The 27,630-nt window shown below is 39.9% G+C and overlaps 1 protein-coding gene across 11 annotated transcripts in view; it reads left to right on the top strand.

Annotated features, from left to right (window-relative positions):
- The window catches only part of LOC124120841 (zinc finger homeobox protein 4-like), a 128,425-nt gene that overhangs the window by 72,645 nt on the left and 28,150 nt on the right, over nucleotides 1–27,630 (top strand). For 7 of the 11 annotated variants that reach the window (XM_046483724.2, XM_046483725.2, XM_046483721.2 and 4 more), the window contains 2 exons: nucleotides 13,494–13,565; nucleotides 19,183–22,318. In XM_046483724.2, the coding sequence (XP_046339680.2) occupies nucleotides 19,237–22,318 (3,082 nt within the window). In that variant the 5' untranslated portion in view covers nucleotides 13,494–13,565; nucleotides 19,183–19,236. Of the gene's footprint in view, nucleotides 1–8,502; nucleotides 8,851–13,493; nucleotides 13,566–19,182; nucleotides 22,319–27,630 lie in introns of those variants that run through there. The other 4 variants (XM_046483714.2, XM_046483719.2, XM_046483715.2 and 1 more) reach the window with 2 other exon arrangements.

Below are 27,630 nucleotides of genomic sequence, written 5' to 3' on the forward strand. Positions count from 1 at the left end.
AGATGTCATATAATCCAAATTAGCAATGTACAGTTGTCAGGACACCAGCCACAATCATGTAGTTCCATGAACTGATAGGTTGTTAAAAAAAGACCAAGTGCTTTGACAGAGTCTGTTGAAATATTGATGTTAATAGTCTCTCTTTCCATTGTCTTGAGACCATAATGAGACAAGCATTTTCAGACCTTATTTCAGCCAGGTAATACAAGTCGATATATCAGTGAGGTTGCTCTTACCTGTCTCTTAACGATCTTACAGGTGATAAGGTGGCCAGGTGTGAGTTGACATCGACAGATAGCCACTTTGATCTGGCTCCAGTTTAAGTTAATGACTCACTGTAATCTAGGGTTGTCAAATTTTGTTTGTTGAATTGAACTTAGGACACGAGGATTCGTTTAATTAATATATTCAAGTTGGAAATTTTGTTTGTTCTTGTTGAAATCAAAGGAATCAGTGTTTGATATATGTAAAATTTATCTATTGCTTTGACTGAACAAACTGGTTGGCATTTGTGTTATGAAAGTAAGAAGAGTTACTTCACCATCATAAACAGTATGACAGACCACCATACAGCATAACGACTGATTGAAATCAAGGCAAACAAGTACATGTTTTGCAGATGAATTGTCATCCTTAATTGTGGCAATTAAGTATTGACTTCAACTCCATAAACACAACAACATATTGAAATGAATTCTAATAAATAAATATGTCAACAGCAGTAACTTCACAAACTGCCTATTATATCATTAACACACACAAAACTAAGGAAAGCAATACACAATGTGTGACATCGTTCAGGGCAATAATGCCTGCACATTCTCTTATCGATCAAGAAAAAGTAGTCTGTGGGCATTGCCTAATTTTTGTTTCGGTTTATTGAAACCTAAACCCATTAAAAAGATTGCTTGGTTAGCCAATGAAATGTCACCGAATCAATTGCAATTTATTTATTTAATGGTAAATGTTTCCTTGCAACAGAAATATGATCTACTTCCTAAGAGTGCATGAGTAAATGTTGTTTTGTTCCAGGTAAGAACAGGTCCCTAGTATCCCCTGCCAGGGTGTAAGAGTTACACCATGTAACCATCCAATCCACTTTTTATTCCTGGGAAGGACAATTATGTTGACAGGGGCCCTATCCTCCAGGATAGTTCCCTGAATCAGAGAAGTCAGAAACCTTTGGGGGAACTGTCATGTCGGAGAGAGTGGGATGCAGAATTAACATGTGTTGGTATCTGAGAGAGAGAGGCATTCAGTGTTCTCAATGTGTCAGAGCTAATGAGTTGGTTCAACATGTTGTTGCAACACAAGCATTTGAAACTGCATATCATTTGTTGATGTGATAGGTTGTGATTGTATAACTTTTATTCTGACTGATGCAGATATATACATTATAATTTCATATTGAAGTTGGGTTCTAGTTGTAAATGGAAATATAAGTCTTTAGTGAAATTGACATTTTCTTTTGAAAATTAATTGTTGATGACGCCATTGGATTGGAGCAACAGATGAAATGATGAAGTTATCCCCAGAACCAAGGAATTCTTAGGAAATGTTTAAACATTCCATTGTCCTGCACTGTGAACCTCAGCTTCTTATTTCCACCATTGACTTAAAGGCACAACGTTTCATTTCTTTAAATACTATATAAGATAGCTACACAATAAATCGCAAAGAACAATGAAGAACAAAGCGTGGTTTATTTCACGATAAAACATTGTTCTGTCATGACGTCATTTCTGAGGATTCAAACATGCGCTTGCAAATTGTTGGCATCATATATTGGACAACCTTATTTTTGAGAGGGAAGTGTCTGGTAAGTTGTTCCCCGTATATGTAGCTGGGCTACACAGATAAACACAGTGGCCGAACGATCGCATCTCAAAGTGGGAGAGATATTACAATCAGTATTAGGAGAAAAGGTACATATGATCGACATGAGGAAATACCAAACTTAACCCACTTGTTGTAAAATGGACTTGTCCAGACATTTCAGAGGTCAGATTCTATTCAGGGAGTCATCATTATCCAAATTTGGGTAAGTAGTTTTAAAGTTTGTACAACATCCTAAAGGAGGCTGTACATAATGATGTTCATATCTCATATATGTTGTCGTTTATTTCTTAATTAAAGTAATGATATGCATTCTTATAATTGTTATTAATTTTAGTCTCTTGTAACCCTGAACAAATTGAGGTAAATCTGTCAAGCATTAAACAAAACATTCTCCCGGTAAATATCGGTACAATGAAACGACATAAAAACTGTCTGCATCGACGTCTGTATAGACATCAAAGGTAAACATGCACACCCATTTTGCTGTGATTTAATAGGCATTTGCTGCATGCCCAAAGGGTGTGAATATTCGATTGTGACTTCAATGACATTAAATTTCATTTTCAATGTTATACATGAACTAGTATTAATCCCTTCAAAGGATCCTGCATATTCATGGTGAGACTTAAACTTCACCACAATAAGAAAGGAGTAAATAAAATGTGTATATAATTAAAAATTATGACATCTTACAAAAGGGGACTTTTTATGTCAGTGCACGACTTCAAATTTAGAGGCATATTTGAGTCCTACATTGTGCCTATCTTCTCTGACATCTTAAAGATATGTCCCACACATTAGGGGCTCTAATTGAGAAAGCTCTCCTGAAAATATGTGGTATGATTTTTCAGGCAAGTTGTCAAACGGGATGAAACAAACAAAGGTTATTTTCAATGTTGTGCAAACGGAATAAAAGCCATTGAAGCATGTAACAACAGTTCGTCAGCGTGGGACAGTCGGAAGGGAGAGCACACTTGGTATATGTAGCAATCAAACATTGTTAGGTCCCCATGTAATCACTTGCATTTACCTGGATTTCTTCACACTGCGAGATTATTGTGTGAAGGATTTTAAATGTTACCCAGTGAAGTAAATATGAGTGAATGAACTCACAGATGGGTCTGAGGAAGGGGTGACTGCATCAAAGGGTGGTGAGTGTTGATCTGTTGCTGGTCTAAGGGTGGTGAGTGTTGATCTGTAGCGCATCTGGGTGGGTAGAGGGTCTGGGTGGGTAGAGGGTCTTGGTGGGTAGAGCGTCTGGGTGGGTAGAGGGTCTGGGTGGGTAGAGCATCTGGGTGGGTAGAGGGTCTGGGTGGGGAGAGGGTCTTGGTGGGTAGAGGGTCTGGGTGGGTAGAGCATCTGGGTGGGTAGAGGGTCTGGGTGGGTAGAGCGTCTGGGTGGGTAGAGCGTCTGGGTGGGTAGAGGGTCTTGGTGGGTAGAGGGTCTGGGTGGGTAGAGGGTCTGGGTGGGTAGAGGGTCTGGGTGGGTAGAGCGTCCAGGTGGGTAGAGGGTCTTGGTGGGTAGAGCGTCCGGGTGGGTAGAGGGTCTTGGTGGGTAGAGGGTCTGGGTGGGTAGAGCGTCTGGGTGGGTAGAGGGTCTGGGTGGGTAGAGGGTCTGGGTGGGTAGAGCGTCTGGGTGGGTAGAGGATCTTGGTGGGTAGAGGGTCTGGGTGGGTAGAGGGTCTGGGTGGGTAGAGCATCTGGGTGGGTAGAGGGTCTGGGTGGGTAGAGCATCTGGGTGGGTAGAGGGTCTGGGTGGGTAGAGCGTCTGGGTGGGTAGAGCGTCTGGGTGGGTAGAGGGTCTTGGTGGGTAGAGGGTCTGGGTGGGTAGAGGGTCTGGGTGGGTAGAGCGTCCAGGTGGGTAGAGGGTCTTGGTGGGTAGAGCGTCCGGGTGGGTAGAGGGTCTGGGTGGGTAGAGGGTCTTGGTTGGTAGAGCATCCAGGTGGAAGGTTGTGAGAGAAAGGAAAGATCACTGTTTGACTTGTTGTCATTAGCAAAGTGTGAGGGTGACAGAGTACACATGGTAGAAGGGTCAGATATAATTCTATCTCAGTATACGTCTGTTAAAAGAAAGAACAATCAAAGTATGAAAGTCCACACATTTGACCTAACCCTTTGTGGGTACAAAGTAACTTTATAACCTAGTTTTATGCCGGAATTGACTTACATGATGACCTTATTGATTCATAAGTTATATAATAAAGTTTCTTATCAGTTCTAATGTCTTGAATCGTCACCCTGTTCAGGCACAATTTCTTCTTCAATGTAGGTCAACAACATACGATGATAAACTTAAGTACATTCGTTATCGCAACAGACAAACAAGTCAGTAATTGTCTCAGCCGACAACCCACCTGTAATTAACATCCTATTCAGGTACATAGTCGGCATACGTGAACCTGCCTGGTTTGTCACTACAGATGAATGTGTTAATTATGTAGCGTAAGAAAGGTCATTCACGAAATTAAATTTCTTGCATAATGGCAATGTTCTTTTATCAGACATGTTATCACAAGAGCTTTGGAGGACCAGGGAGGCCATTTGTTTATCAGCCTCGACCCTTGGTTACTAAACCCCTAATTGGTTGTTGTGTACATAAGACACAAGCCTTATTGTCTAAGCTTAAACCTGTTTATCATAATCTCCAGGCGTCCTCTCAACGATTGGCCAAAAACAAAGTAGGAAGAATGTGGAGCAACTTTGTTCTCTAATCTTATCCAGTTCTCTTTAATCCCACGTAATGAAGACATTACAGATCTGCTAATGGTAGTCCAATTCTGCATTCAGTCTGTCAGAATTTTATTTCCCTGATTTTTGTGTGCCATTGCCACCTGCGACGCCCAATGCCTGTTCTGATTGGTTTGTGATACATTGTGTCTAAATATTGGCACAGAAAGCATTACATTAAAAGGATTCATAATTCGAACAGTGAGAAACCATTAACTGCACGAAGGGTTGCTGTAATGCAGAGGGCCTATTACTAAATTCCTTGACAGAAGGGAAATGCAATTCGTTGTTGCTAGGAAATTCTCAAGCAAATGTGAATTATTTTAATACACAAGTAGAAGTATTCTTGATGTGTCTTTATTCATGCACAGAAAGCAATAATATGTTCGAGGGGAGTTTTTATGCATAGTTATGCTGGCCGAATACGGGTAAGCATTGTACTCCAGTGGAAACTCTTGTTAGCTGTTCACTTTCGAAAAACAGGGATTATTCGCTTTGGTTCATGAAGGGTCGGTGTGGGTTGGGACTCCTGGCGGCAAGGTCAGCGGGCCACCTCCATGTGTTCTTTATACCAGATTAATCTAGACAAGCCTCCATTGGCCTTCCATTGCATAATTGATCATGTCTGCCAAATTTCTATGCTTCTGTTCAAATGAGGCCCAATCAATTGCTGCAGCCATGTAGCTCTTAAAAGATAATGAGCCTTCGCAAAATGTTGACCTGGCCCCCGAACTAAGGGTGCAATTTTAGGAGGTCCCGCCACGAGGGTTGCGATTTTACACGTTTTCCCTCCCCGCGAGTTCTTATGCATAAGTCAGTTTGCGCCATTTTTCATAATTTGCGACAATTTCTTGCCAGTAGCTTCACAGTGAGAAATCTGATCCGCGCCATTATTGTGCTAACCTGCACAGGCTGTGCAAGTCTGTATAATAGGGAGGTCTAGCTGTTCAAACGTCAGGCCGCGATCACTTGCGTCACAGGTTGACATGGCACCCAGTTAATTAGCTCATCTCGTTAGTACGGGCATGCTATTGTCAGCTCAATCAGCATCCCTGCTCTGGTGCTACCACTGCTTCCATCTATCAAATGTGAATGCTATTATGGTCACTAGTCTCTTCAATAAGTAACTGAGAATTGTCTTTACCATCTTTCCACCCCCATTGGAAATGGAACCCCCCAGATTTGATTTACATGAGTTTCATACTTTCTAATAGCTTTACCTCCCTCTGGCTTGCTATCAAGATGTCTGAGCCAATCCACTTCACTTGATATGTACATGTAATAAACGCTATATCATATGGGCTTTATAACTGATTTAGTCAAGTCTTGCCCTGATATGCACATGAAATATTAGATCGTATCACCTGCAGATGAAGTCAAGAAGATGGTGTTACACCTACTTACTTACTTTATTGTAGGTCAAATGTATCTGCAAGGGAATTTTAAGTTGGTGTAAACAAGTTTTTTTATGAGTTGAGGTGTTGTTTTCTTTTAGTATTTTCCTTTTCTTCTCTTGTGAGACAAAAGTTACAAAACTACAGGACACCTGCATTATTTTAGTAGTTTAGTTCTTTAAAGTAAAATATATTTCTACAAATGGAGGTTCATTCATTTCAAAGTTTGGAAGCGTATATATATGTTCATAAATTAAAGGTATGGTTTAGACACATATTCTTTAACAGAGACATAAGAGATATGCAAAACTAAGATGGCTGCCTTAGTCCGTCTGCTCATTAAGAGCAGGGTGTGGTGCGATTCACAAAGATGGTATCATATTGCCAATGAGAGGTTAATCAAATAAAGTCTTCCGCTGTTGTCTTCAGGCCTTGTACACACCTGAATACTATTTATCAAACAACTAAGTTATGTAAGTATGTCATACAGGTGTACGGCTGCTTGTGTATTCATCTAAATTCAAGGGACATTCATCAGTGGTACTTGTGTGCCTGATTTACATTTATATAGGAGTAGAAAAAGCCTTTTATTAATCTTAAGAATACATAAAGATTAACAGTTTGAATTGAGGGTAGGTCACCATCATAGGCAGTGACTCAAAATTGTGAAATCATTGCTATAAGTTATCACTTGTCATATTATGAACATTAAACATGAAGAAAGAAATAGTTTTTAAATGTCTTGAATAAAAAAAAATGAAATTAAGGTATAATAACTGAAAATATTTTTTAGAAAAAAAGGAAGAATTCTTTTCCTTTTTTTGCAGTTTTAGTTTCAAATGCCATTGTTTTGGGAATTTTTTTTTCAATGATTTGGGAGTTTTGAAGATAATACTTTCATCTTATATGAAGTCATTTTGTTATATGTGTATCTTTTTCATTTGTCTGCTATGATAGACCATCACTGCAATTGTAGACGTTCTGAGATTTCAGAAGATATTATTTGTACTGCACATAAAAAGTCTAAAAAGATCTCCTTTTTCCAATGGATTTTTTCCCCACCTGCATCATCAAAACAGGAAATTTGAGTTTAAATTGAGTTTTTACAGAAAAAAATTGTAATTACAGATTCGCTTCCAGTAAAGAATTAAGATTTCGGATTTAAAAAAAAATCATATGCTTTTATGCCACAAAGGCTAATGTACACTATTGTAACAGAAACAGGATTATAGAGTGGTTTAACTCTTGCCTGTTTTACAGCAACACTAAGGTGCAATTAGAGAAGATCAATTTCCGATACAGGTGTTTAGCCTTCCAGCCCATGACACGTACATTCGCGATGCGTTCAAGATCCGCAGACAGGTGAAATCTCCACACACTGCTTTATTGGGAGGAGGAGGAGTTGTCCTCACAGTTGAAGGGAGGGAATCTGGGAAAGATTTGGTTGGAATCGTTGTCAGGGAGCACACACAGAGCTGTTATAACAACAGAAACGAGAATCTTGGATTATGTTGTTCCGGCAAATTTATCGAATATCAGTAATACATTTCAATTCATTCAATTTGATTAAACTTTCAGATTTCAGATTTTTTCCCGTTTGATAATTGACCAATCGTTGTTTTGTTCACTTAGATTTAAGTTACAGGTATTATGGTGATGGTGTCAGCTTGGTGTTATATTTTTGAAGTTATTTTCAGGGGGGTGATGATGAAATATATCTGTTTCATTTGTTATCAATATCATTTATGAAGTTTCATATTTTTCAAAATAAGTAGCATCATTGACTTTTAAAATTATTTTTGGTACTAATACCTTGCCAAAATGCACATTGAAACTCACAATCGAAAAAAGTACCTGTTTACCTGTTGTGTGAAGAAAAAAAAACTATCAACAAGTGCCAATTTTAGAAAAGTGAAATTATCCTGATCGATTAGATTTTTTCCGCCAGACATAATGTTGTTTATCTTATCAGCAGAGAAACTATTCTGATTTTGACCTGTACTTTTTTATGCAAAAAACAGGAAGTATATATTAGAGTAGAATGTTTTTTTCACTGCCCCCAACTACGAAGACGTACAATCAGCAAGTGCTGATTAGAACCCTGAACACAAATCTACCATCCCTAATTGTTTTTCTAACTGATTTGGTCGAGTGTAGAAGTAATTTTCTGTTCATGTGTTTTTGTGCCATATTTTTTCCTGCAAGACAAAGGCATCTTGACAGCCCGAAACAGTATGACGCATATTTTCTGGAGAGCCAATTAATTGACGAGAGAGAGCTGTATAGAAGATGGCTGGTGCTGTGTTATACATTCTTGTAATGAGAGGATTTTAATCAGCCTTACACTAAACACTAGGCTGGGATTGAAATCTGATCAAGGCCCTGGCACCAGCATTAGTATAATCGCCCTGCACCATACTGTACCACTTAATGAGTGATTTGTCTGTTTGGGCTAATTGCCTTGCATATATGCAAAGCAGAGGCGGGCTAGCCAGAGCGAGGGAGGGAGGGAGGGCAGTTGAGTGTCGGGGTAGGGACGAAGGGGAAAGGAGCAACGGTCCCTCTTGCTCATCGACCCACCGCGTTACAGGATAGCCAAATTACCCGAGCCAGGCCACAGCTAATATTTGAAAAGGCATCACCGACACAAAAGAGTTGCCATTTATTATCGCCAATGCAGAATTCTAAAGGATGTATAATTAACGTGTCCCTGTCGGGGACCAGCCTGGTCCGACCACTTTTCACATGGACATTAATCGTGGGCTAAGTGGGTCACAGGAGTTGCTTGTTTCACCCCGAGGGAGAAAAGAGAGGACCCTCTTTGCTTCACTTGTTTCCATACACGGACTGTACCATATGATGACAGCTATGGACACAGGGGTCCCTGACAGGTAAATACTTCAGCTTTTCCTTACTCTATGTTGACCATGATGCTGTGACGGAATCTTGACAATATTTACAACATGAGGGTGTTGGATGCCTTGCCCGTCTGCCGCTATCCACTGGTGGCTGGCTGCCCGGCTGCCGGCCTGCTTACCGCTCTTCACTGGCCAGGCCACGATCTAGTCACACAGGCCAATCTCTGGGTCGCACTCTTCCTCAGATAATGTGCCGGCTTCGTTATGCTGTGACTCGGGCAGAATAATAATAGCTCTTGGGCAACAGTTAGCCGACAGAAGCCATCAGAGAAAGGGAGATAGCTGACGTCAAACTAATAAATCAATACATAGCTAGGATTAGAGGTGATCAGGCTTAATCTGCTCATGTTTTATAACTTTAGAAGAAATTCTGTCAGGTTAGGGGTCTATTTGTTGCTCGTTCTCATCTCTTGGGGCATAACCTTTCATCCTAGTGGTCAGTGAGTGTTGTCAGTAATGGTCATAGGTCCAGGGCTATATACCAGGGGTGGACAATAGGGTTATGCCATAAGCCAGAGGTTACTCACAGGTTAAGTAATCCTCAGACATCTTTTTCCTAATGGACATGGTTTTTGAGTGAAATGTAACCAGGTTTTTTAATTTCATTTCTTCAAAGTGAATTTATTTTGTTGTACATGAGCACTATGATAAGAAATTCTTATCTTGTTTTCTCCAGTTTCAAGTGAAGTGAAGTGTCATAATCTCTTGTGTAAATTTATGCCCAGTGCTAGTCATGCTTGGACAAGCTTTGGAGGATATGTTTCAAGATTAAAAAGCCTTTATTTATCTGCAGATCAAGTGATAGAGGTTTTTTAACCAGTGGTAAGTGAGCTGTCCGTTCTGTCGACACAGTCGGCATCTTGTTGGTGATAATTGAAAACGACACAATGGTCTGTCAGGCGGTTGCTGACGAGTTCTAGAGAGATAATTTGCATTGGCAGAGATGACCCCTCTCACATCCTCCCTCCTCAACCCTCACTGATTTCTTCTGTCTGCTCTATAGTAGCCACAAATACCCCGGTGTTATCTTCAAGTGTTGCCATAGTTGTAAACTAAAGAATTCAAAAACCATCCTCCCCCCCCCCCCCCCCCCGTAAGATCAAGCCTGCAGATCGGAGGGTATTACAACACGATATGTAATTTCTCAGCGACTTTGTCCCAGAATCTGCCTAGGGCACACAGCTGTGTCTTAACAAGCCAGTGACCGGACAGAACAATGAGCCTTAATTTCGGGATTAACGCGTAGGGGATTAGGTCTTGACTAATTACTGCTTCTTTAGAATTGTCCTTGATGAATATTTCACTTGACTGCCTCCAGCTAATGAAATGCCTTGGACAGCTTGTGTAACTAAGATTAATTAAAAGTGCTTTTCTTTCGCGTTTGCTACCCTTTTGTGTTTTGAGACAAATAGTAGCCCCAATCATCGGGCCCGGCTAGGGCCCTCTAACGGTGGTCAGCTCCTGTCAGATGGAGAGTGGATTAGGAGCCGATAGGTCATAACCCGTACCTCCTCGTTGTCGGATATAGGATACACCATTCTTCTGGATTTACGCGATTGTGGATTTACCAAATTGTTTTGTGCCATCACCATGTTTTCAAAGGCACAGACATTGTGTCATACTGGGCTATAAGCTACAGGTATGATCTATATTTTGAAATTTATAACTTTGTATGCTGTTTGCTGGGACAAAGTACAGTTATGTGCTTTACTGTTATCAACGTACACAATGGGTAGGGTTTATGCCCTTGCAAGTTGTAATAAAACTAGTTTGTGTACTGCTGAATCTTTTTGTAGATATTATATGTTGATTAATAATATATTTGTTATCCCAGTAAATCTAATGAAACAAATGTAAGAAAAGTAGTTTTTCTAAAACAAATATCATACACATTGCAATTGATATAATTTTATTGATTTAACAAATTCCAGAACTTATGCCAGAATATTTTAACATTACATGATTATGTTGTTTTGAATTCTGACGATAAGAGGATTTTTAAAGACTTTCTTTCATGTACCAGTTGTGTATTATGTAATTATTAGATATAAGTTATTTGGTATTTGGCAAAATTCAAGTGACAGTGATATGACTCATTTAAGTTAGTATCATAAATATATCCCATTTTGGAAACACAATCTTGGTATATTTATTTTTCTGTGTTGGAGGCTTGCAAACTCTGACATGAACTCGGCTATAATTGCTCTGAATTACCAGGAAACCATTAGATGTGTGTAATTTGACATTGCAGTAATTAACACAAACAATTTTGAGATATTCTTAGAACATTTTCACCATTAATTACTGAATCCAGCTATTATGTTGTTACTTCAACCTTATGTTAACCTGTTTATATGTTTCCAACATATTAATTAAAAGAAATGGTGCTAATTAATAAGCATAGATTCAGTTCATGCTAATGCTAATATTATTGTTGGTTTGTTTGACTATAGTCGGTGTGTATACATGGTGAACTCAACCACAATCCTTGTCAGGAAACATGGATTTGTGTCAATCAGGAAAACATTTTGAAGTATTTGTATAAGATAGATTGGAACTATAGAACAATTTTTTATTTTTAAAAGATAAAACCAAAAAGATTTGTATAAATCATATGTCAAATTTTGTTTTATGTCAGGTTTATTAGGTTATTTATCCTTATCAATGTTGGCTAATAATCGTTATCATGCACATATGAAATATGTTTCCAAATTTTGTTGTAATTGGTCATGTTGAAAAAAAGTAACTGGCATATGGTCCTATTATGAAATAAGTACAATTTAAAAACCTCTAGTGGTTTCTGAATTCTTAATCAGCTCAGGTTTTATGGACCAACACTTCTACATACACAAGTTATGGTTGGAAAATTCATCTAGCCTTCATAATATATAAAAGTACATGATATTGAAAATTGTGTTGCTGGTTAAGCCTCTGTCACCCCTATCACAGAGAAAATTACACATTGTCAATGAAGTGAAACTTGAAATTGTCATTATTTCATGCAAACAAATTACTCTGAAGCACTGAAGTAAAACATGGCATACAACACAATGGCTAAATCAGTGAACACCTTCATTACTGCACAAAATATAACATATGTTCAGAATATTGTCACATACGCTGCATAGTGATGACTTCAAATTGATGTTAAAAATTACAAAGCATTCAGCAGAATCATGGGTTTAATTAAGATTTGCATATGCATCCGTAACCCTCCAACAGACCTTTCAACAACAAAATGGCAATACTACATCCATGTGATTTAGTCTGACGTTTATCAGGATTCATTCTGATTAATATTTAAGTAAAAGTGTCCAATAAATATATACAGTGATTCCGGCAAATTGACTTACTCATTTGAGTGTGGTAGCTTTGACTCAACACAGGGAAGAGTCTTTCTCAACCTCTGATGTAAATACAATGAGCATATGTGGTCATTTTTGTTCAAATGTTATTTCTCAATTAAAAATTAATGATTATTTAGCCATAGAAGAATGTCTTTTCACCACAAACTGTTTTGAAAAGTCCAAACAGGAAATTGTATGCAATTGGAATGATTTTTTTTGTAATTAGTTATTTATAATTTATCAATTCTAATTTAATTTTCTCAAGCTGGTGATTTAAAAAGTTAATTACAAAATGTATGTGGTACCAGTACTGTTTGTTTTTTGTCTGAACACTGGAAATTAATTGTCACTAGGCACTGATTTGTTTAATCAATATAATTAAGTTTTCTTTGTTATATAATGTTGTAATTATTGGAGTGTTTATTCATGGACTAAAACTAACTAAGGGATCTTATTGTTTCCAAGTTCTTACATAACTTAATACAAATATGTTTTGTATGAGTTATGCAACATGCTTGAGGTGTTGTGGCTATGCTTCCTCGAGTGTGAAGGTATGTCTGATCTTGAGAAAGGATTGTAAATGGTAGCTGAATATTTGCTGATAATTATCGAAAACAGAGAATTCCAGGCCATCACCTGGGTGTGATGTGGTATGGTTGTGTAATTGTTTAAAAAAATTAATTGAGAAGAAATTCCTAGGAAGGGTCAGTCTACAGACGAGAGGAAAGCACCCCTGATGGCATGTGGAGAGAGGATGAGACATTCATATAACAAGTGTAGCACAGGGCAGTAATCAGCCGGGGCCTGTGAAATTACACCAGTCTTCCTGGTCAAACAAATCATTAACACATGCAGAGGATCTGAGTCTGCTTGCCTCTCCCTATCACTGCCTGGTCAGATCCAAAGAAAAGTGAAAATGAGAGGTCAAAAAGTCATTCCCATCTTAACAAAGCATCTTGCCATCCAATGCGCAACTTGGAAGGAAGGCTGTAGGACCCAAGCACCTGTAGCAAGGGTCTGTTGGTCCTGGCCAAATTGTAATTAGTGATCTGCATATGATACGCTTGGCTGAAAGAGGGCTGTCCATGGTCGCCCCTACTGGGCAGTAGATCAGGCCGGGAGGGCAGAGGCAGAGACGGGAACAAGTTGGTCCTCGCTGCCTGATTAATGCTTGTAGTGTAAGTAGCCCTCACGCCTCGCGTTCGCTGCCTCTCTAACTTCATTACGCCCTCATCGCAACTCATTTTCTTTGATTTATCCCTGGATCAGGGAGCAGTGGACACCATCAGGCCGCGTCCCTCTCTATACCTCTCTCTCCACCTCTGCTAGCAGAGGAACCCGGTAAGTGGTTCATCACTGTTCTGCATGGTTAACTCTTACTATGACCTTACATACAACATGACTACAACCCTCTCACGGCTTCTGCCCATTCAACTGGAGGAAGTTTACTTTTGGGGTATCACGTCTGCTCTTTATGAAAGAAGCAGGCGCTTTTTGCAGCCATTATTTACTATAACTGCCAGACTTGATTCTGGAAGTTCTCTGGGACGGGTTTGAAGGAGGGTCTTGAGCTACTGGCTTCTGCTACCGATTTGGATGTTTGGGTTTCAGTAGCACTATTATATAACGCCCCTAATCTGATTGTACATGCCTGTTAGGCATTTTACTCCCGCCAGAAACTTGAGAAAGTTCATCAGTAGTCAGGATGAACAAGCAGTCTGACAGGTATATATACACATTTGACTGGCACAAGCTAAACTCTGCTGTGATGCTGTATTAAACCCTTCTGTCTGCCACCATTTACAACCTCAACGAATCCTGGCAAAAAACACTTGTACTCTGCTTATCCCAACACAGTCTGGGAGGCCCTGTTTGGGTTTTCTTGTCGGTGGAAAAAGGGATTGTCTGAATCAATATCCAATTTAATGTTCTGTCAAGCCAGTGTTTTATGTCCCATCACTGAATGTTTGAATTAAAACATTCTTAGTTCATGTAACATTGAAGTTGTTGTTTGTAATTAAATTTTTATAAGATGCATTAACTTATTTGAATAGTTTTTTTGTGATGTTTAAACTTTTTTCTGTAACAAAGTTGTATATTGTACAGAAGCAGTCAATTCTAATAAGTGTGCAAATTATGAATTCATGAAGCACAATAAATCATATCTGTTTCATAAAGCAGACTAATTAGAGTGAATTTTTGTGTTAATTAGCATTTTTGCTAATTAGTGTCTGCCTAACAAGCATTTGTAATTTAGTTCATTTCGTACAAGAGTGTTATAACTAATTATCTTCTTTCTAACAATTTGTTAATTAGTAGTTCATTAGTGTATTCTTGTTTCATCATACATTGGCAATCCGTAAATATATCAATTCAGCACCAAAGACTGAATCATTTAGCTGAATTTTTTCTTTTCCAACATTATCTTTAACTTGACTAAAAAATCTGTAGACATTTGACTATGAAACATGTAGACATGATACTAATCTTTTTCATGTTGATATTGCGTAACATAACCTCAGTAAATGGGTGTTAAGGCTATCATATGCAGACAGCTGTTACATTTTGCCACCCAAACAGAGCCCCTTTAAGGGCAGGCAATCTACCGCCCTGCTGCTCCACCCCTGTCCCCAAGAGCCTAACCCATATTGCACCATAGTCAACACGGAGGTAGGTTTGATGAGCCGACCATTCACACCAGGTCAGCGCTTGATATCAGCCAGTATCACCCTAGCCATTTATAGCTCCCGTACCAGGAGGACACCAGGCCAGGCGCTAAATGTAGCGGCCCTAGGGTTCTGCTATCTGCAAGTCCATAGACCCTGCAGACCGGTAGCAACTAGCGAGAGAAAGAGAGCTCTCGTTGAAAGAGGGCTCAAGTCTTGCTCACCGACAAGTGTAGAGTTTTAAAAAAACATAACTGTAAACACACTCCCGACTAAAATATTATTGTAGGTGGTCTTCTCGCGGCGGAAGATAGATGGAGGGAGGCGCGAGACGACTGGGAGCTACGGCGGGGGAAGGCAATGGGGGCGAGTTGGAGGGGATATTATGGAAATGTGAATGGAGGGGGCCGGCAAGGGAGGGTTGGGCTGAACTCACAGTGCAAGGGAATGCCACAAAAGAATGCTCTCATCACAATCAGTGTCTTTGAAGAGAGTAGTGATTGGGTAAGGGATACCTACTCCCTATCCTACCCAAGTGGAGAATGACTAAGGCACAAGTCTTCCACTGGCTGTTAGTCATCAGGAGAATTCAGGAAGAAAATTAAAACTGAGGATTTTGATAGGGGCTGTTTGCTGTGATTAGACATCGACCTCTGACCTCCTGACTTGTCTCCTTAATATTGCTCCGGATAAACATACCCGTCCAATAATACTTGCAAAACATCCTTGGGAAGTAGGAATCGGAAGGGATTGTAGGGAAAAATGTTTTCAATAGTCTCTCTAATTCTTTTCAGTGTGAAAACATACTCATTATTTCTCTGAGATGTCTGTTAATAAGTTACTGACTACTTGTGTGAAATGTGTAGAATTGTTTGCTCTAACACATTTATTTGGAGCTTGGACTAATGACTACATTTTTGCAAACATAACCATTTCTTTTATTTGTCCCGGACAAACATATGTTTTTATCCATATGGATCACAATAACTATGTTTGTTTTTTCGTGCAATTTAAATGAAGTATGGGCCACTGCTACCTCAATTAATGTAACGGAATGTATGAAAATCTCAAATGAAAAATTAAAGTAGGCAAAACTTTTCTTTTATCTTTTGGATGAAAAGTTATCAAAGTGTAAAAATTCCCCGACCTGTACTCAAGTAGAAGAACTGACACATAAAGCAAATTTATACCCATTGCAGTCTTTGTGATTAGATAGATTGCTAGGGAGCAGAAATAGAAAGCTATAAAAATGTTTTAGTGTGAGTGTGATGTTATTTGTAAGAAACATCCGTTACGAATTCCTAGCCCAGACTTCAGCCAAATTCCCTTATAATGGACCAAGCTTATCTCACTCAAACACTCCCAGCTTCCAGCATTTTTATGGGAACAAAAAGAATAAATGACAGCGAGAAAAAGTCTTAATAACTTTACCTACTGTATTTTGGCAGCTTCTTTGTTCTTTTTGTTACCGTAATCAGGAACTTTCTGATTTTGTTGCATCTTGGAGTTGGTTTTTAGATAATTGAAATTAACACCCTGTACTATTTGTACACATAACGCTTTTGAAAGGTTCCACTATAAAAATATTATCACAAGATTTTTGAAAATGTTTGTCACTGCCTATGAAAGAATTCCTTCCAATTTCTAAAAGTGATAATATTTTTGTAAAACTGGAAATACAATTAAAACACCAAATCAAAGAACAATATGCTCCGTGTCATAAAACAAGCTGTGTGTTGCATGTCTATACATTAGCCCGTCTAGTATTTCAGGATATTGTACAAGTGAAAATGGCAAAAATAAAATCACCCGATTTATGGCTCAATTTTTACTGTGATATTTTTACTAATGTTTTAAGAGATATATCGTATGTCACCGCCCAGGCGGAAAGCCCCAGATAGGGTCAGGCGGAGTCATAACACCCAGTGATCGTGTGTGAAGTCAATCTTTAATGGCCGCAGAGCTTCTATTGGAACCAGCTGTTTATGCACTTTGCTAACGAACTGTTTTTTAACCTCCTCATTAAGACTTTTATTACTTTTCTGAAATGTCAGTTTTAATATCAAAATTGCTTAATTCATCAAGCAGACCCAAGTTTACCATTTCTCTACATCGCTATGATTTATGTCAAGTCTTGGTTATTTTCTTTTAAACTTAACTAAAAAAAAATATTGTTTCATTTTCCCTGAAACCTGTACTTTTATTAAACTGTAAATTTGGTATTTAACATATTTATTAATCTCATCAGTAGGATGAGTATAATGTATTCTTTAAATGCCTGCTTTGTTGGATTATTGCAAAAATGTTATTTGATGAATTGTATACACATTTCAATGACTATAACTTGTATAGATAACTCTATTGTTCATTACCATAGAGAAAAGCAAAACAATATTACGGCTTGTTAGTCATGCTGGAACTTGGTGATATGTATGCTAATGAAGAAAATATTTTAACCTTTGTCCCCACTTTTATGATAATCCCAGGCAGCTAACTAACTGATAGGGTGACTCAAGAAGCATGCAGCGTACAAGGATTAAGGCATAATTTCAAACACATCTGTAACAAAGAGCTTTTTACCATTTATATTTTTCCAGTAGATTTGATACATTTCTGTTAACCCTTTCACAGCAGGCCTTTATACGGCAAACTTGAATCTATACATCGTGAGCCATACTGGCACATTTTCCAGGCACAGTGAACCACCTGTTGCATTTTCATGGAGAGCTGACAACTTCTAATATGGCTCCCTTATTAATACGGAAGGCCAGAATTGATTCGTATTTGCCGGTATATGCATAATTTTAAAAACAATACATACAGTAACAGATATTTATTGACAAAATGTGTGAGGACTATTCTCCATACAACAGACAATGCAACAGCCTCTCCTGGTCTATGAGAAAGACGCAAATTTCTTTTATCGTCCTTTCTTTCTATGGAAGAAATTGATTCTGGAAAGTAATAAGAATAGAAATTAATGAGCATAACACATTTCTCTGCGACAGATAACAGTATTGGGGTTGGATAATGTTTTAATATACTATTGATCAACAACAGCTTGAGGCTTGATTAATTTGCTCGTATCAATTTATTATTAAGCACATTGTTTCCTTCACATTCAAACATTTACTGACTCTACGCTAGCTGTTAGAATCGCTCTATGAGACATGATGTCATTCTGTTGAAAGCGCTCAGTAAGAATGTCACAAAATATTTTCTTCTCTTAAACTGGACTTATGACTTTTGAATAAGTGGATGCATTCTCAACTGGATGTCATCAACTGTAGGTATGTAGTTAAATCATTCTGGTAAATTTGGGTAGTGTAAAAAAAAGTTGTCCAACAATATTAAATATGTATGATTCATATGCAATTGTGAAATATAGTTCAGTGATGGCTGAAAATTAAATAATTCTGCAAGGGAAATAGATATTTTTTCCTTTAAAATTTACATTTTTTGCTGTATATTTATGAGAATTGGAAACTTTGTTCAAATTGAATAATTAATGACAGAAAATAAGTAATATCCTCAAGTTTGTGACTACATTTGAAGTTTTTCATGTTAAATGAAACAATTTATAAATTATAATTGGAAACAGATGGTGAAGAACTTTATTGTATATGATTATCACCATGTAAGCTGATGAAAATTAATGCCAGGATGGCTTACGCTGCTAGTGTTCACTGTCTTTGTTCCTGGTTAGCTTATGGTCATTTTTGTGTAATTGTGCTGTAATCAATGCAGCATATAAGTCTGACAGCTTGAGCAAAATGCAGCAGGTGAAGAGTCTCATCACATCAGGGTGTCAAGCAATGATGGATACACGTACCACATAAATTGATATTGATATTTGCATTGTGGGAAGCACCTGTTGTGTAGAAAAAAAGAATACTCGGACGCAATCAGGCTCCTTGCCACCAGAACTTGTAGGCTCCATGGCTCCTTGGATTGACAACCTTCTGTTCACTTGGGATCTATTGAATACCTGAAGTGTAGCCTCTGTCTCAGCCAATCTAGGAATGTCACATCATTGAATATAAGGGCATGTATTGGAAATAACTATTGAATTTGTGCATGTGGAATGGTCACATTGTGAAAATTAGGGGGAGTTTCAAGCAGTTTTCATGAATACATTGAACATGGAAACATCACATGAGAGAAATAGGTGTTTCAGGGATAACATACAGATATTGCAATGCTGATTGTTGACACAATGGTGAAATCTGAAAACACTGAATTAAAAATAAAATTTGTATTACCCTTTGCTGATAATTCCCTTCTGTCTTCAGATTGCCGGAGTGAGGAGCGAGCAACATGGCCCCAAGAATGAAACAGAGTTTGCCATGGACGTGGGGTCCTTGAGCACGAATGGGGCTGTGCAGTCCCAGTCATTGTCGTGTGTGTATCCTCCACTAGCCCTCCAGTCGGCCTCCTTGTCCATGGGGGACCAGCACCCTTTTGCGGCAGACGCAGCAGATACTGAAGAGAAATCGGCATCCAACAACATGGTGGTCTCTCATAGCGAGGAGCGAAGCGACAACTTTTATAACTACAAGGAATCAGCAATGCTTGCTAATAAAGGATTGAAAGATGTTGAAGATTCAGTGACAAATGATGATACGAGTCTAGGAGTTACTCCTCTTGAAATGGAGGCTGCCTCTCCGGTCAAGGGAGGTAACTCTGATGGAGGTGCTGGGTCAGATTGTGAGGAAGACCCAGTGGAGTGTGGAGATTGCAACCGCGATTTCCTCACTCTGCAGCAATATATGGATCATTCATGTGCGCGGTTAGATTCAAAAGACCCCAACTTTGCCGACAATGAAAGTGAAATGAGTGACGGAGAAAGCTTTAATGGCAAGATTGTTTATAACCCTGATGGTTCCGCATACATTATTGAAGGAAGTGACTCTGAGATCAGTGACCTTGACATAGAAGTCCCCAAGCAGGATGGGGCAATCATAGACAAAAAGGGTTTGTCATCAACAGTCCCCACTCTACACCCTATTTCAAATGCTTTTTTTGTACCTAGAAATCCAGCATCGTTTTTGAATAATTACTGCAACACATCTAGTTCCTCCCAGAAACTTACCCATGAAGCACCAATTATGCACAGTTACCGAGTGTATGACGTGCGATCAGGGAAAGACTTGAAATCAGGGGAGGAGTCCTCAGACTCGTCCCACAGCAATGAAAACCACATGCCATCATCTACCTCCTCCTCTTCTGCTAAGTCTGAAGCCCTTACTGTCCCCACCAAACCCATCCTTATGTGTTTCATCTGCAAATTGTCATTTGGATTTGCTAAGTCTTTCACAGCACATGCCACCACTGAGCACTCCATGCACCTCAATCAGGAGGAACGGACAATAATGTCTCAGAAAAATGCATCTGCAATAATTCAGGGTGTTGGCAAGGGCAAGAGGCCTCTGATGTCGTTTCTGGAGCCCATGCCTGTACCAGCATCAGCCTCATCAGCTTCCTCTGGCTCCAAGAGTCCATCATTTATGTGTGCAAATGCTCTCAGCTCGAACAGCAAGCAGGAATCTACCACTGTGAGTTATGTGTATACAAAACCAAAAATCTCATTACCTTCAGCATTGGAAAACCAGTCAGCAAATGACAGTGTGTCCTCAAAGCATGTTAATTCATGGGTAACCAATTCTCAATCCGCTGTGAAATCTGAAGATGTTGACGGGAATAAGGAAAATAGTGACTCAAATGGCAAGGACTCCGATCAGGAGGAACCATTGGGTTACTCCCGATCTGCAGACGAAAGCTCAGCCAGAAGTACCAAGGTCAAGGCTGATCCAGATAGTCCAAGAGAGAACAGCGAGAAGTCTAAGTTACCAGGTGAGGGCAACGCTGACAACACTGCCTCTACCTCAACTATGAACTCATCTTCTATAACTAGCATAGCCAGCCCCTCTCTTGTTAACTCCCAGACCTTCACAGGCTTCCTTGGTATGTGTGATGAACACCCTCAGGGCCGTGCACAAGGGGTGGAGTGTCCGAAATGTGACATGATTCTCAGTTCCTCCCAATCTCTAGGTGGTCACATGACAATGATGCACTCCCGGAACTCCTGTAAAACATTAAAATGTCCGAAGTGCAACTGGCACTACAAGTACCAGGAAACATTAGAAATCCACATGAAGGAGAAACATCCTGACAATGACGCTCAGTGTATCTACTGCATAACCAACCAGGCCCACCCACGACTTGCCCGTGGGGAGACCTACTCTTGTGGGTATAAGCCATACCGCTGTGAGGTGTGCAACTACTCCACAACAACTAAAGGCAATCTCAGTATACACATGCAATCAGACAAGCACATCAACAACATGCAGGATCTTGCTAATGGTAGCAATGAGATCAAGATGCCTCCCCAACAATCTCCTTTCAATAACAATGATGACAGCCAGTACAAGAAGGCCAAGCCAAAACAGACCTGGAGATGCGACGTCTGCAACTATGAAACCACAGTGGCGCGGAACCTGCGCATCCACATGACAAGTGAGAAGCACACGCACAACATGATGGTGCTTCAGCAGAACATGAAGCACATGCAGCGAGACATGCACATCCAGATGAACCAGCTCATGATGCTAGGACAGCAGGACCCAGCCATGTTTGGACTGCCGTCACCGATGTCAGGAGGAATGTTCCCTTTTGACCAACAGGTCCTCATGGCTGGGCTCCCACCTGGCTTTGAGGTGCCGGTTAATTTAACTAAAGAAAATGGCACGGCTCTTCCTCAAACTGGATCTGAGAACATTGACTCCTCCAAACTGTACCAGTGTTGTGTGTGTAACATCTTCTCTACAGACTCATTAGAAGCCCTTCATCAGCATCTTCAACATGACCGCAGCAAGCAGCGAGAGAACGAGCACATTGTGGTCAACAACGGCACATACATGTGCAACTTGTGCACATACAAGACCAACCTTAAGGCCAACTTTCAGCTGCATTGCAAAACTGACAAACATATCCAAAGACTTCAGCTAGTGAACCACATCAAGGAAGGAGGCAGCAACAACGAATGGCGCCTCAAGTACCTGAACGTCAGCAACCCCATTCAGGTGCGCTGCAACTGCTGCGACTACTACACCAACAGTATTCACAAGCTGCAGATGCACGGCAGCAACCTGCAGCATGAGGGCAGCGCCCAACTGTTCCGCCACCTCCAGGGGGAGGAGGGCAAGTTGAGTGGGGCTGCCCAAAAGTATTACCAATGTACAGTATGTCTTGTGTCCACCCGCACCAAGCTGCGCCTCATCCAGCATGTCCACTCCATGAAGCACCTGCAGGCAGAAAGTCAGGTCAAGGTGCAGGCGCAGGAGGCCGGCACACCTGTGGAAGATCTGGCCAACCTCTTCGTTGTCAAGGAGATGACTGATGGAGAAAGTATAGACTTCGATGATGAAGGTAAGATAATTCAAGAATCATTCGAACACACTAATGTTTATGTATAATATTTGGTAGTTAGAAACCCAGACATTCAAATCCTTCATTTCTGATCGTATTGAACTTCTCTCTTAATTTTCATATTATATGGAACACTGGTGACATATTTTGTCAATCCAAGTTCAATGTGATAGGGTCAAATCCAAGATGTCCGTAAGTTATTTTTGTGATTGTTGAGCTTTATAATAACATCTAATAATCATAACTCAAGTAAATATCACTTGATGTAGCTCCAGATCCATGTAAATCTGATTATTAGGTTGATAATGAGGTATCTATGGCAACATCACATGATGAATATGGTGACTAATGTGTTGAAAGGGAATCCGTGCGTTGTTCCTATTTTTAAAGTTGTGAAAGTTTAAATGTTGAGGTGAGGGAGGTAGTACGCTGGTAGCCATGGATATGTAGAAGTAATTATCACTGTTATAGCATTCATATTGCAACACAGTAAAATTAACATTAAAGTAGATGAGAGACACGATTCTGAAAAATCAATAACAGTTACCATGCTTAGCAACTATTCGAGACAAATGAAACTTGTTTATAAAGGCAATCTTTTGTGAACATCTTTTTATCATTTTTTCTCGACACCATGAAACATTAAGCTTTGACTGAGAAAAACAATACCATACCTTTGGTGAGAGAAATATTCAAAAATAAATTGTAACAGAAAGTTACAATTTAAGAGGTAGAATAACAAGACAAGAGAATTCATTGTCAAGAAAGATAGTTTACGCTGAGTGTTTTGATTAATAATTGACGGCTTTACCAGACTATCATGATGTAACGACAAAAAGATCTATAATTCATAAACAATAGGCGAGAAAGCGTGAATAGGACAGTAGCATTGAAGAATTGATTTTCAATATGGCTGCCAATTTAATATCAGTGTTGACCCGACTGGCCGGGCAGGTAACAGGATGTTGTTGATTACGCTAGTGTCTCATTATAAAGCAGGTCAGCGCAATCAAACCCCTCATTATAACAACTGTCAGTATAACAACCTCGTTATAAAACTCCCTTATCACACAAGTGGTCTTTATGTCTAGGGTGGAAAATTTCAAGTGGGATGGCTTGAGGTGAGGGTATTATATCATGATAAGGGTGGTGGATTTCAGTAGGGAGGGGTGGGTCCCTGGTGTGACCTGATTAGGCCTGGCATTGATGAATACCATTACAAAACCTGTTATGCTAAAAATATCCTTTGACTTGTTTTATCATTTAAATAAACATTAAACTAGGCTTCAGGGAGTAAACACAAACTAGTTGTCATTCAAAGCACATATGTTGCTTTTCCATGTAAAGGAGTTTTGGGCCATTAAATCTAGTTAAGTACAATTTTGCTTCTATTATTTCATCTTCATGTTGAATCTTAAGAGCCAACATAGTGACTATTCTACAGCCAAAGGTATAATTCCAATTTGAACTATTCATCCTTCACAATCTCATTGAATATCTCTATGCCCTTTCACACACCCATGAATCGGAGGCTACGTTCCCACACTAATATCTAACAAGGCTAGGCTAGATTGGATTTTAATAAGTTGTCACTTACAAAACATGATACAATTCTTTTCTGTAAAATGTTCACGTCTTAGCTTGTGTGGATGAGCTAATCTAAGAATTAAGGTGTCTGGAAGGCTGAAATTAAAGGCTTGTTGCTGTCCTTTTCTGGAGTCATTTGAGAGTGGATAGAATTTCTGTGGGGCATTTCCAGGGTGGGATAGTGTTACCCTGATGATATATCTACACCTTGGCCTTTAGCAGTTGGATTGCTTTATGGCAGATTGTGTTTCCACTTAACCACATCCTTCATGGACACCCAAAATCTCATCTTCCAACCCAAATCACCATTTTGATCTCTATACCAAAGAGCAGACAACTCTTACACACCTCAGAGTATCATGTACGATGTGATTCAAGATTGTCATCTCAAGGTTCAGCTTTATTCATATTCACATGACCTGTTGGTTAGAGTGATAAAATTTGAAGATTTAGTTCAGATACTCCTGTACACTTTCACAAACAAGATTAAAGGTGATTTGGAAAAGATTTGGAGTTCAAAACTGGAGCTACCTTACAAAGCATATTTATGGATGTTTGGGTGATCTCAAGGTGATTTATAGCTAGGTAGAAGCCATGAGCAGGTACTTGGCAAGGACGCAACATAAGCATGGACATCACAGATTCCTGTACGATTGAGCATGGGATGTTGCCCACACCAAAGTTTCAATGATATGATTGCCAGTAAATTTGTTTATCCAAGTTATGACTTTCTCAACATGTTTGCTCGAGACAGGTTCAACCACCTGTAGTTATTCTGATCTTTCTCATGTGCACTCTTTGTAGTAGACTGGCCATTAACATATTCTTTCAATCACAATCTGTTCATTCCTGTTGCAATTGAAAGTCACTTTTGTAAGCAGTATTTGAGTGCCTTTATGGTGTGCTTGGCTGGGACGTTTATGTGTCTTCACTGTGTTATGTAGGCCACCACGCTACAGTTTTAACTGACAGGTCCTCCAGCTTGTTTGTAGATTAGGGTAATGAAAAGAATTCATATTTGATAAAGGATCATTTTGCATGGTGTCCTGCGACGAGTAAAATCGTGTTATTCACAATAGAAGAAGTGCCCCCTCTCCCCGAGAAGGGTCATGTGACTGTAATGTCGCTAGCGTGTACCAATGCCCGAAACAAAGGCGTAAATATGCAGCTCTCATCTGGGAAATACATTCCCCTTTCATTCGATTTTAATATTGAATAGACGAATATCTGGGACAAAGCTTTGAAAGAAACTGTACACTCATTATAAAACTACTCCTTTCAAGTCGGAACACAATTGTGCCACTTTCTAAAGAATTACTGTAATATATAGCTAAGACTAGGCTATAATAAATGCTTTAGACAGAGATTGTTAATGGGTTGCCACTACCCAGATAGTCAGTACATAAACTGCCATCCATGATTATATCTATCTTAAGCAATGGCTCTATGATTCTGCCCCAGTCTAATGACATGCTTGCTCTGCTACAGTTAAAGTTTACAATTTAGACAGATTAATTACCGATGAGTCACAAGCCACACCCGTGGTAGCTTCTTTTATTTGTGGTTTTCCTATGTCCTTCAATGTCTTCTGTTTGTGAAGCGACCCACCCTATATTTGCCAAAGAAGTAAACACCCCACTGATCCACACGTCAAGACTAAAACAATAGCATGTCTTGTCCAGAGGTGTGAAATACACAAACTGTCCATGCAGGATTATACAGATTAAGATGACTCAGCCATTTGTGATCATGTCCTGGCGGAACTTTTACCCTCTTGTTGGCTTACAAACTTACAAATTTGCTTTGGCCCCTGTCCACGTCTAGGTGGCGATAGACTGGTCAGTTTTGTCTGACAAAAGGGATTAGCTAGGAAAACAGTTTCTGTGTCCTTATCCTTATTACACCACATATGTCCAGCAGGAGCCTTTGCTGCCACCTGTTTCAGTGTTGCAGTATGTGGTTAGGAAATAACTATCTTGCTATATCATTGTGGTCTGCCCATGAGGAACCTCACACTCAACTGAAGAAGCTGGTGCCAGATTTGTATTTGATAAATAGATTTCTCAACCAGGGATAGATGAATGTGGAGGATTAAAATGTCTTGACACAGAGACAGGGCACAAACTGAATTGCTAGAGAAACTATTAGTGATGGTGATGGTGGTGGAGATAAGCCAGATGTGGAGTAGCCATTGGAATGAGGAGTATCATGTTGTCCCCTGGACTCAAGGAGCCTGACATGGCCCATCACAGGAATAATTATCAGATGAAATTCTACACATGATTTCCCTTAAGCTTTATCAACACAATGACAATCTCCATCTTCATGCTCCTTGCCCCCACCCACCATACCCCTTTCCAGATCATTCTTCTAACCCCACCCACCCCAATTCATCCCAACCGCCCCACCCACCATACCCCTTCCCAGATCATCCCTCTAACCCCACCTACCCCAATTCATCCCCACCGCCCCACCCACCATACCCCTTCCCAGATCATCCCTCTAACCCCACCTACCCCAATTCATCCCACCGCCCCACCCACTCCTCTCACACCAGATCTAAAGAACCGGGTTAGATTCATTTCTGGTGTCCCTCGCTGTGATATTGCTGGAATATTGCTATAAGCGGCATAAAAAAATACTCACTCCCTCACTCACTCTCAACTTACCTCACTACACCACTCCACCCCTCTCATCAACTCCAACACTAACTCTCCCCATCGACCCACCCCAGGTCATCCCTTCAACCCCAACCCCATTCCCACCCAAACTCATTTTTCTAATCCTAAATCTCAACCTTCCACCCCACCCATCCAAGCTCATCGCTCCAACCCTAACTCTCCCCACCCACCCCAACTCTTCACTCTACCCTATCTCATCATTTCTACCCCAGCTCATCCTCTTACAACCATCTTGCCCCTCCCTCCTCCATTACCCCAAGTTATTCATTATATGCCCCATATACTCCCTTCTCCATCCTCCTCATCACCCCTTGGACTATTCCTCTACCCCCATGTCCTCAGCATGTTCTCCGCTGACTCTGGAAGTTAATGAGTATTCAGATGCCACATCAACTATCCAAGTCACATAAGACCTTCCTTCCCAAGCAATAACCCTCCCTGACTATCCCAGCACATTCAGCCCTTGTCTTCATTGTGGCTCTCCAGGAAACATGACAATGATTAATTACACAATCCCCATCACACCTTCATACAACACCCCTTTTGTCCTCTGATATAACCTAATTTCACAAAATACATACATGTATATTCCTTTCTGATTTTCTCTTCTCAGAAATATTATAGTTACTGTCAGAAATATTATAGTTACTGCCCTTTCAGTCTACACCCTGAAGTGGCCTCTCATTTCCCACCCCATTCTTCTCTGTGACTTGCCCCCTCCATTCTCACCCCCCACCCTCAATTCCTTTATTTCACCACTGTTGCCCCGAAGCTGTTCATTCAGCACAGTGTGGTTCTTTTATGTAGTTCAGTTTCTTTCAAGTATTCAGAGCGTAAACAACAACTGCCCATCCTTAAATCATTAAGGTGTAACTGTCTCCCATCACCTGCAGAGTGTTTTCATTAAATGCATTCTGTTTAAGAGATTTCCTCGCATTGACCCTCAGGTCTGTGTCCGATGATTCTCATTCCTCCAGATCTTCCAGGGTGGTTAGAGGATTACATAAGGCAGCTCTGCTCATTTATCTCAAGGATCTGATTAAT

The sequence above is a fragment of the Haliotis rufescens genome, unplaced genomic scaffold (genome assembly GCF_023055435.1).
Source record: "Haliotis rufescens isolate VD_foot unplaced genomic scaffold, xgHalRufe1.0.p SCAF_19, whole genome shotgun sequence".
Taxonomy (NCBI): domain Eukaryota; kingdom Metazoa; phylum Mollusca; class Gastropoda; order Lepetellida; family Haliotidae; genus Haliotis; species Haliotis rufescens.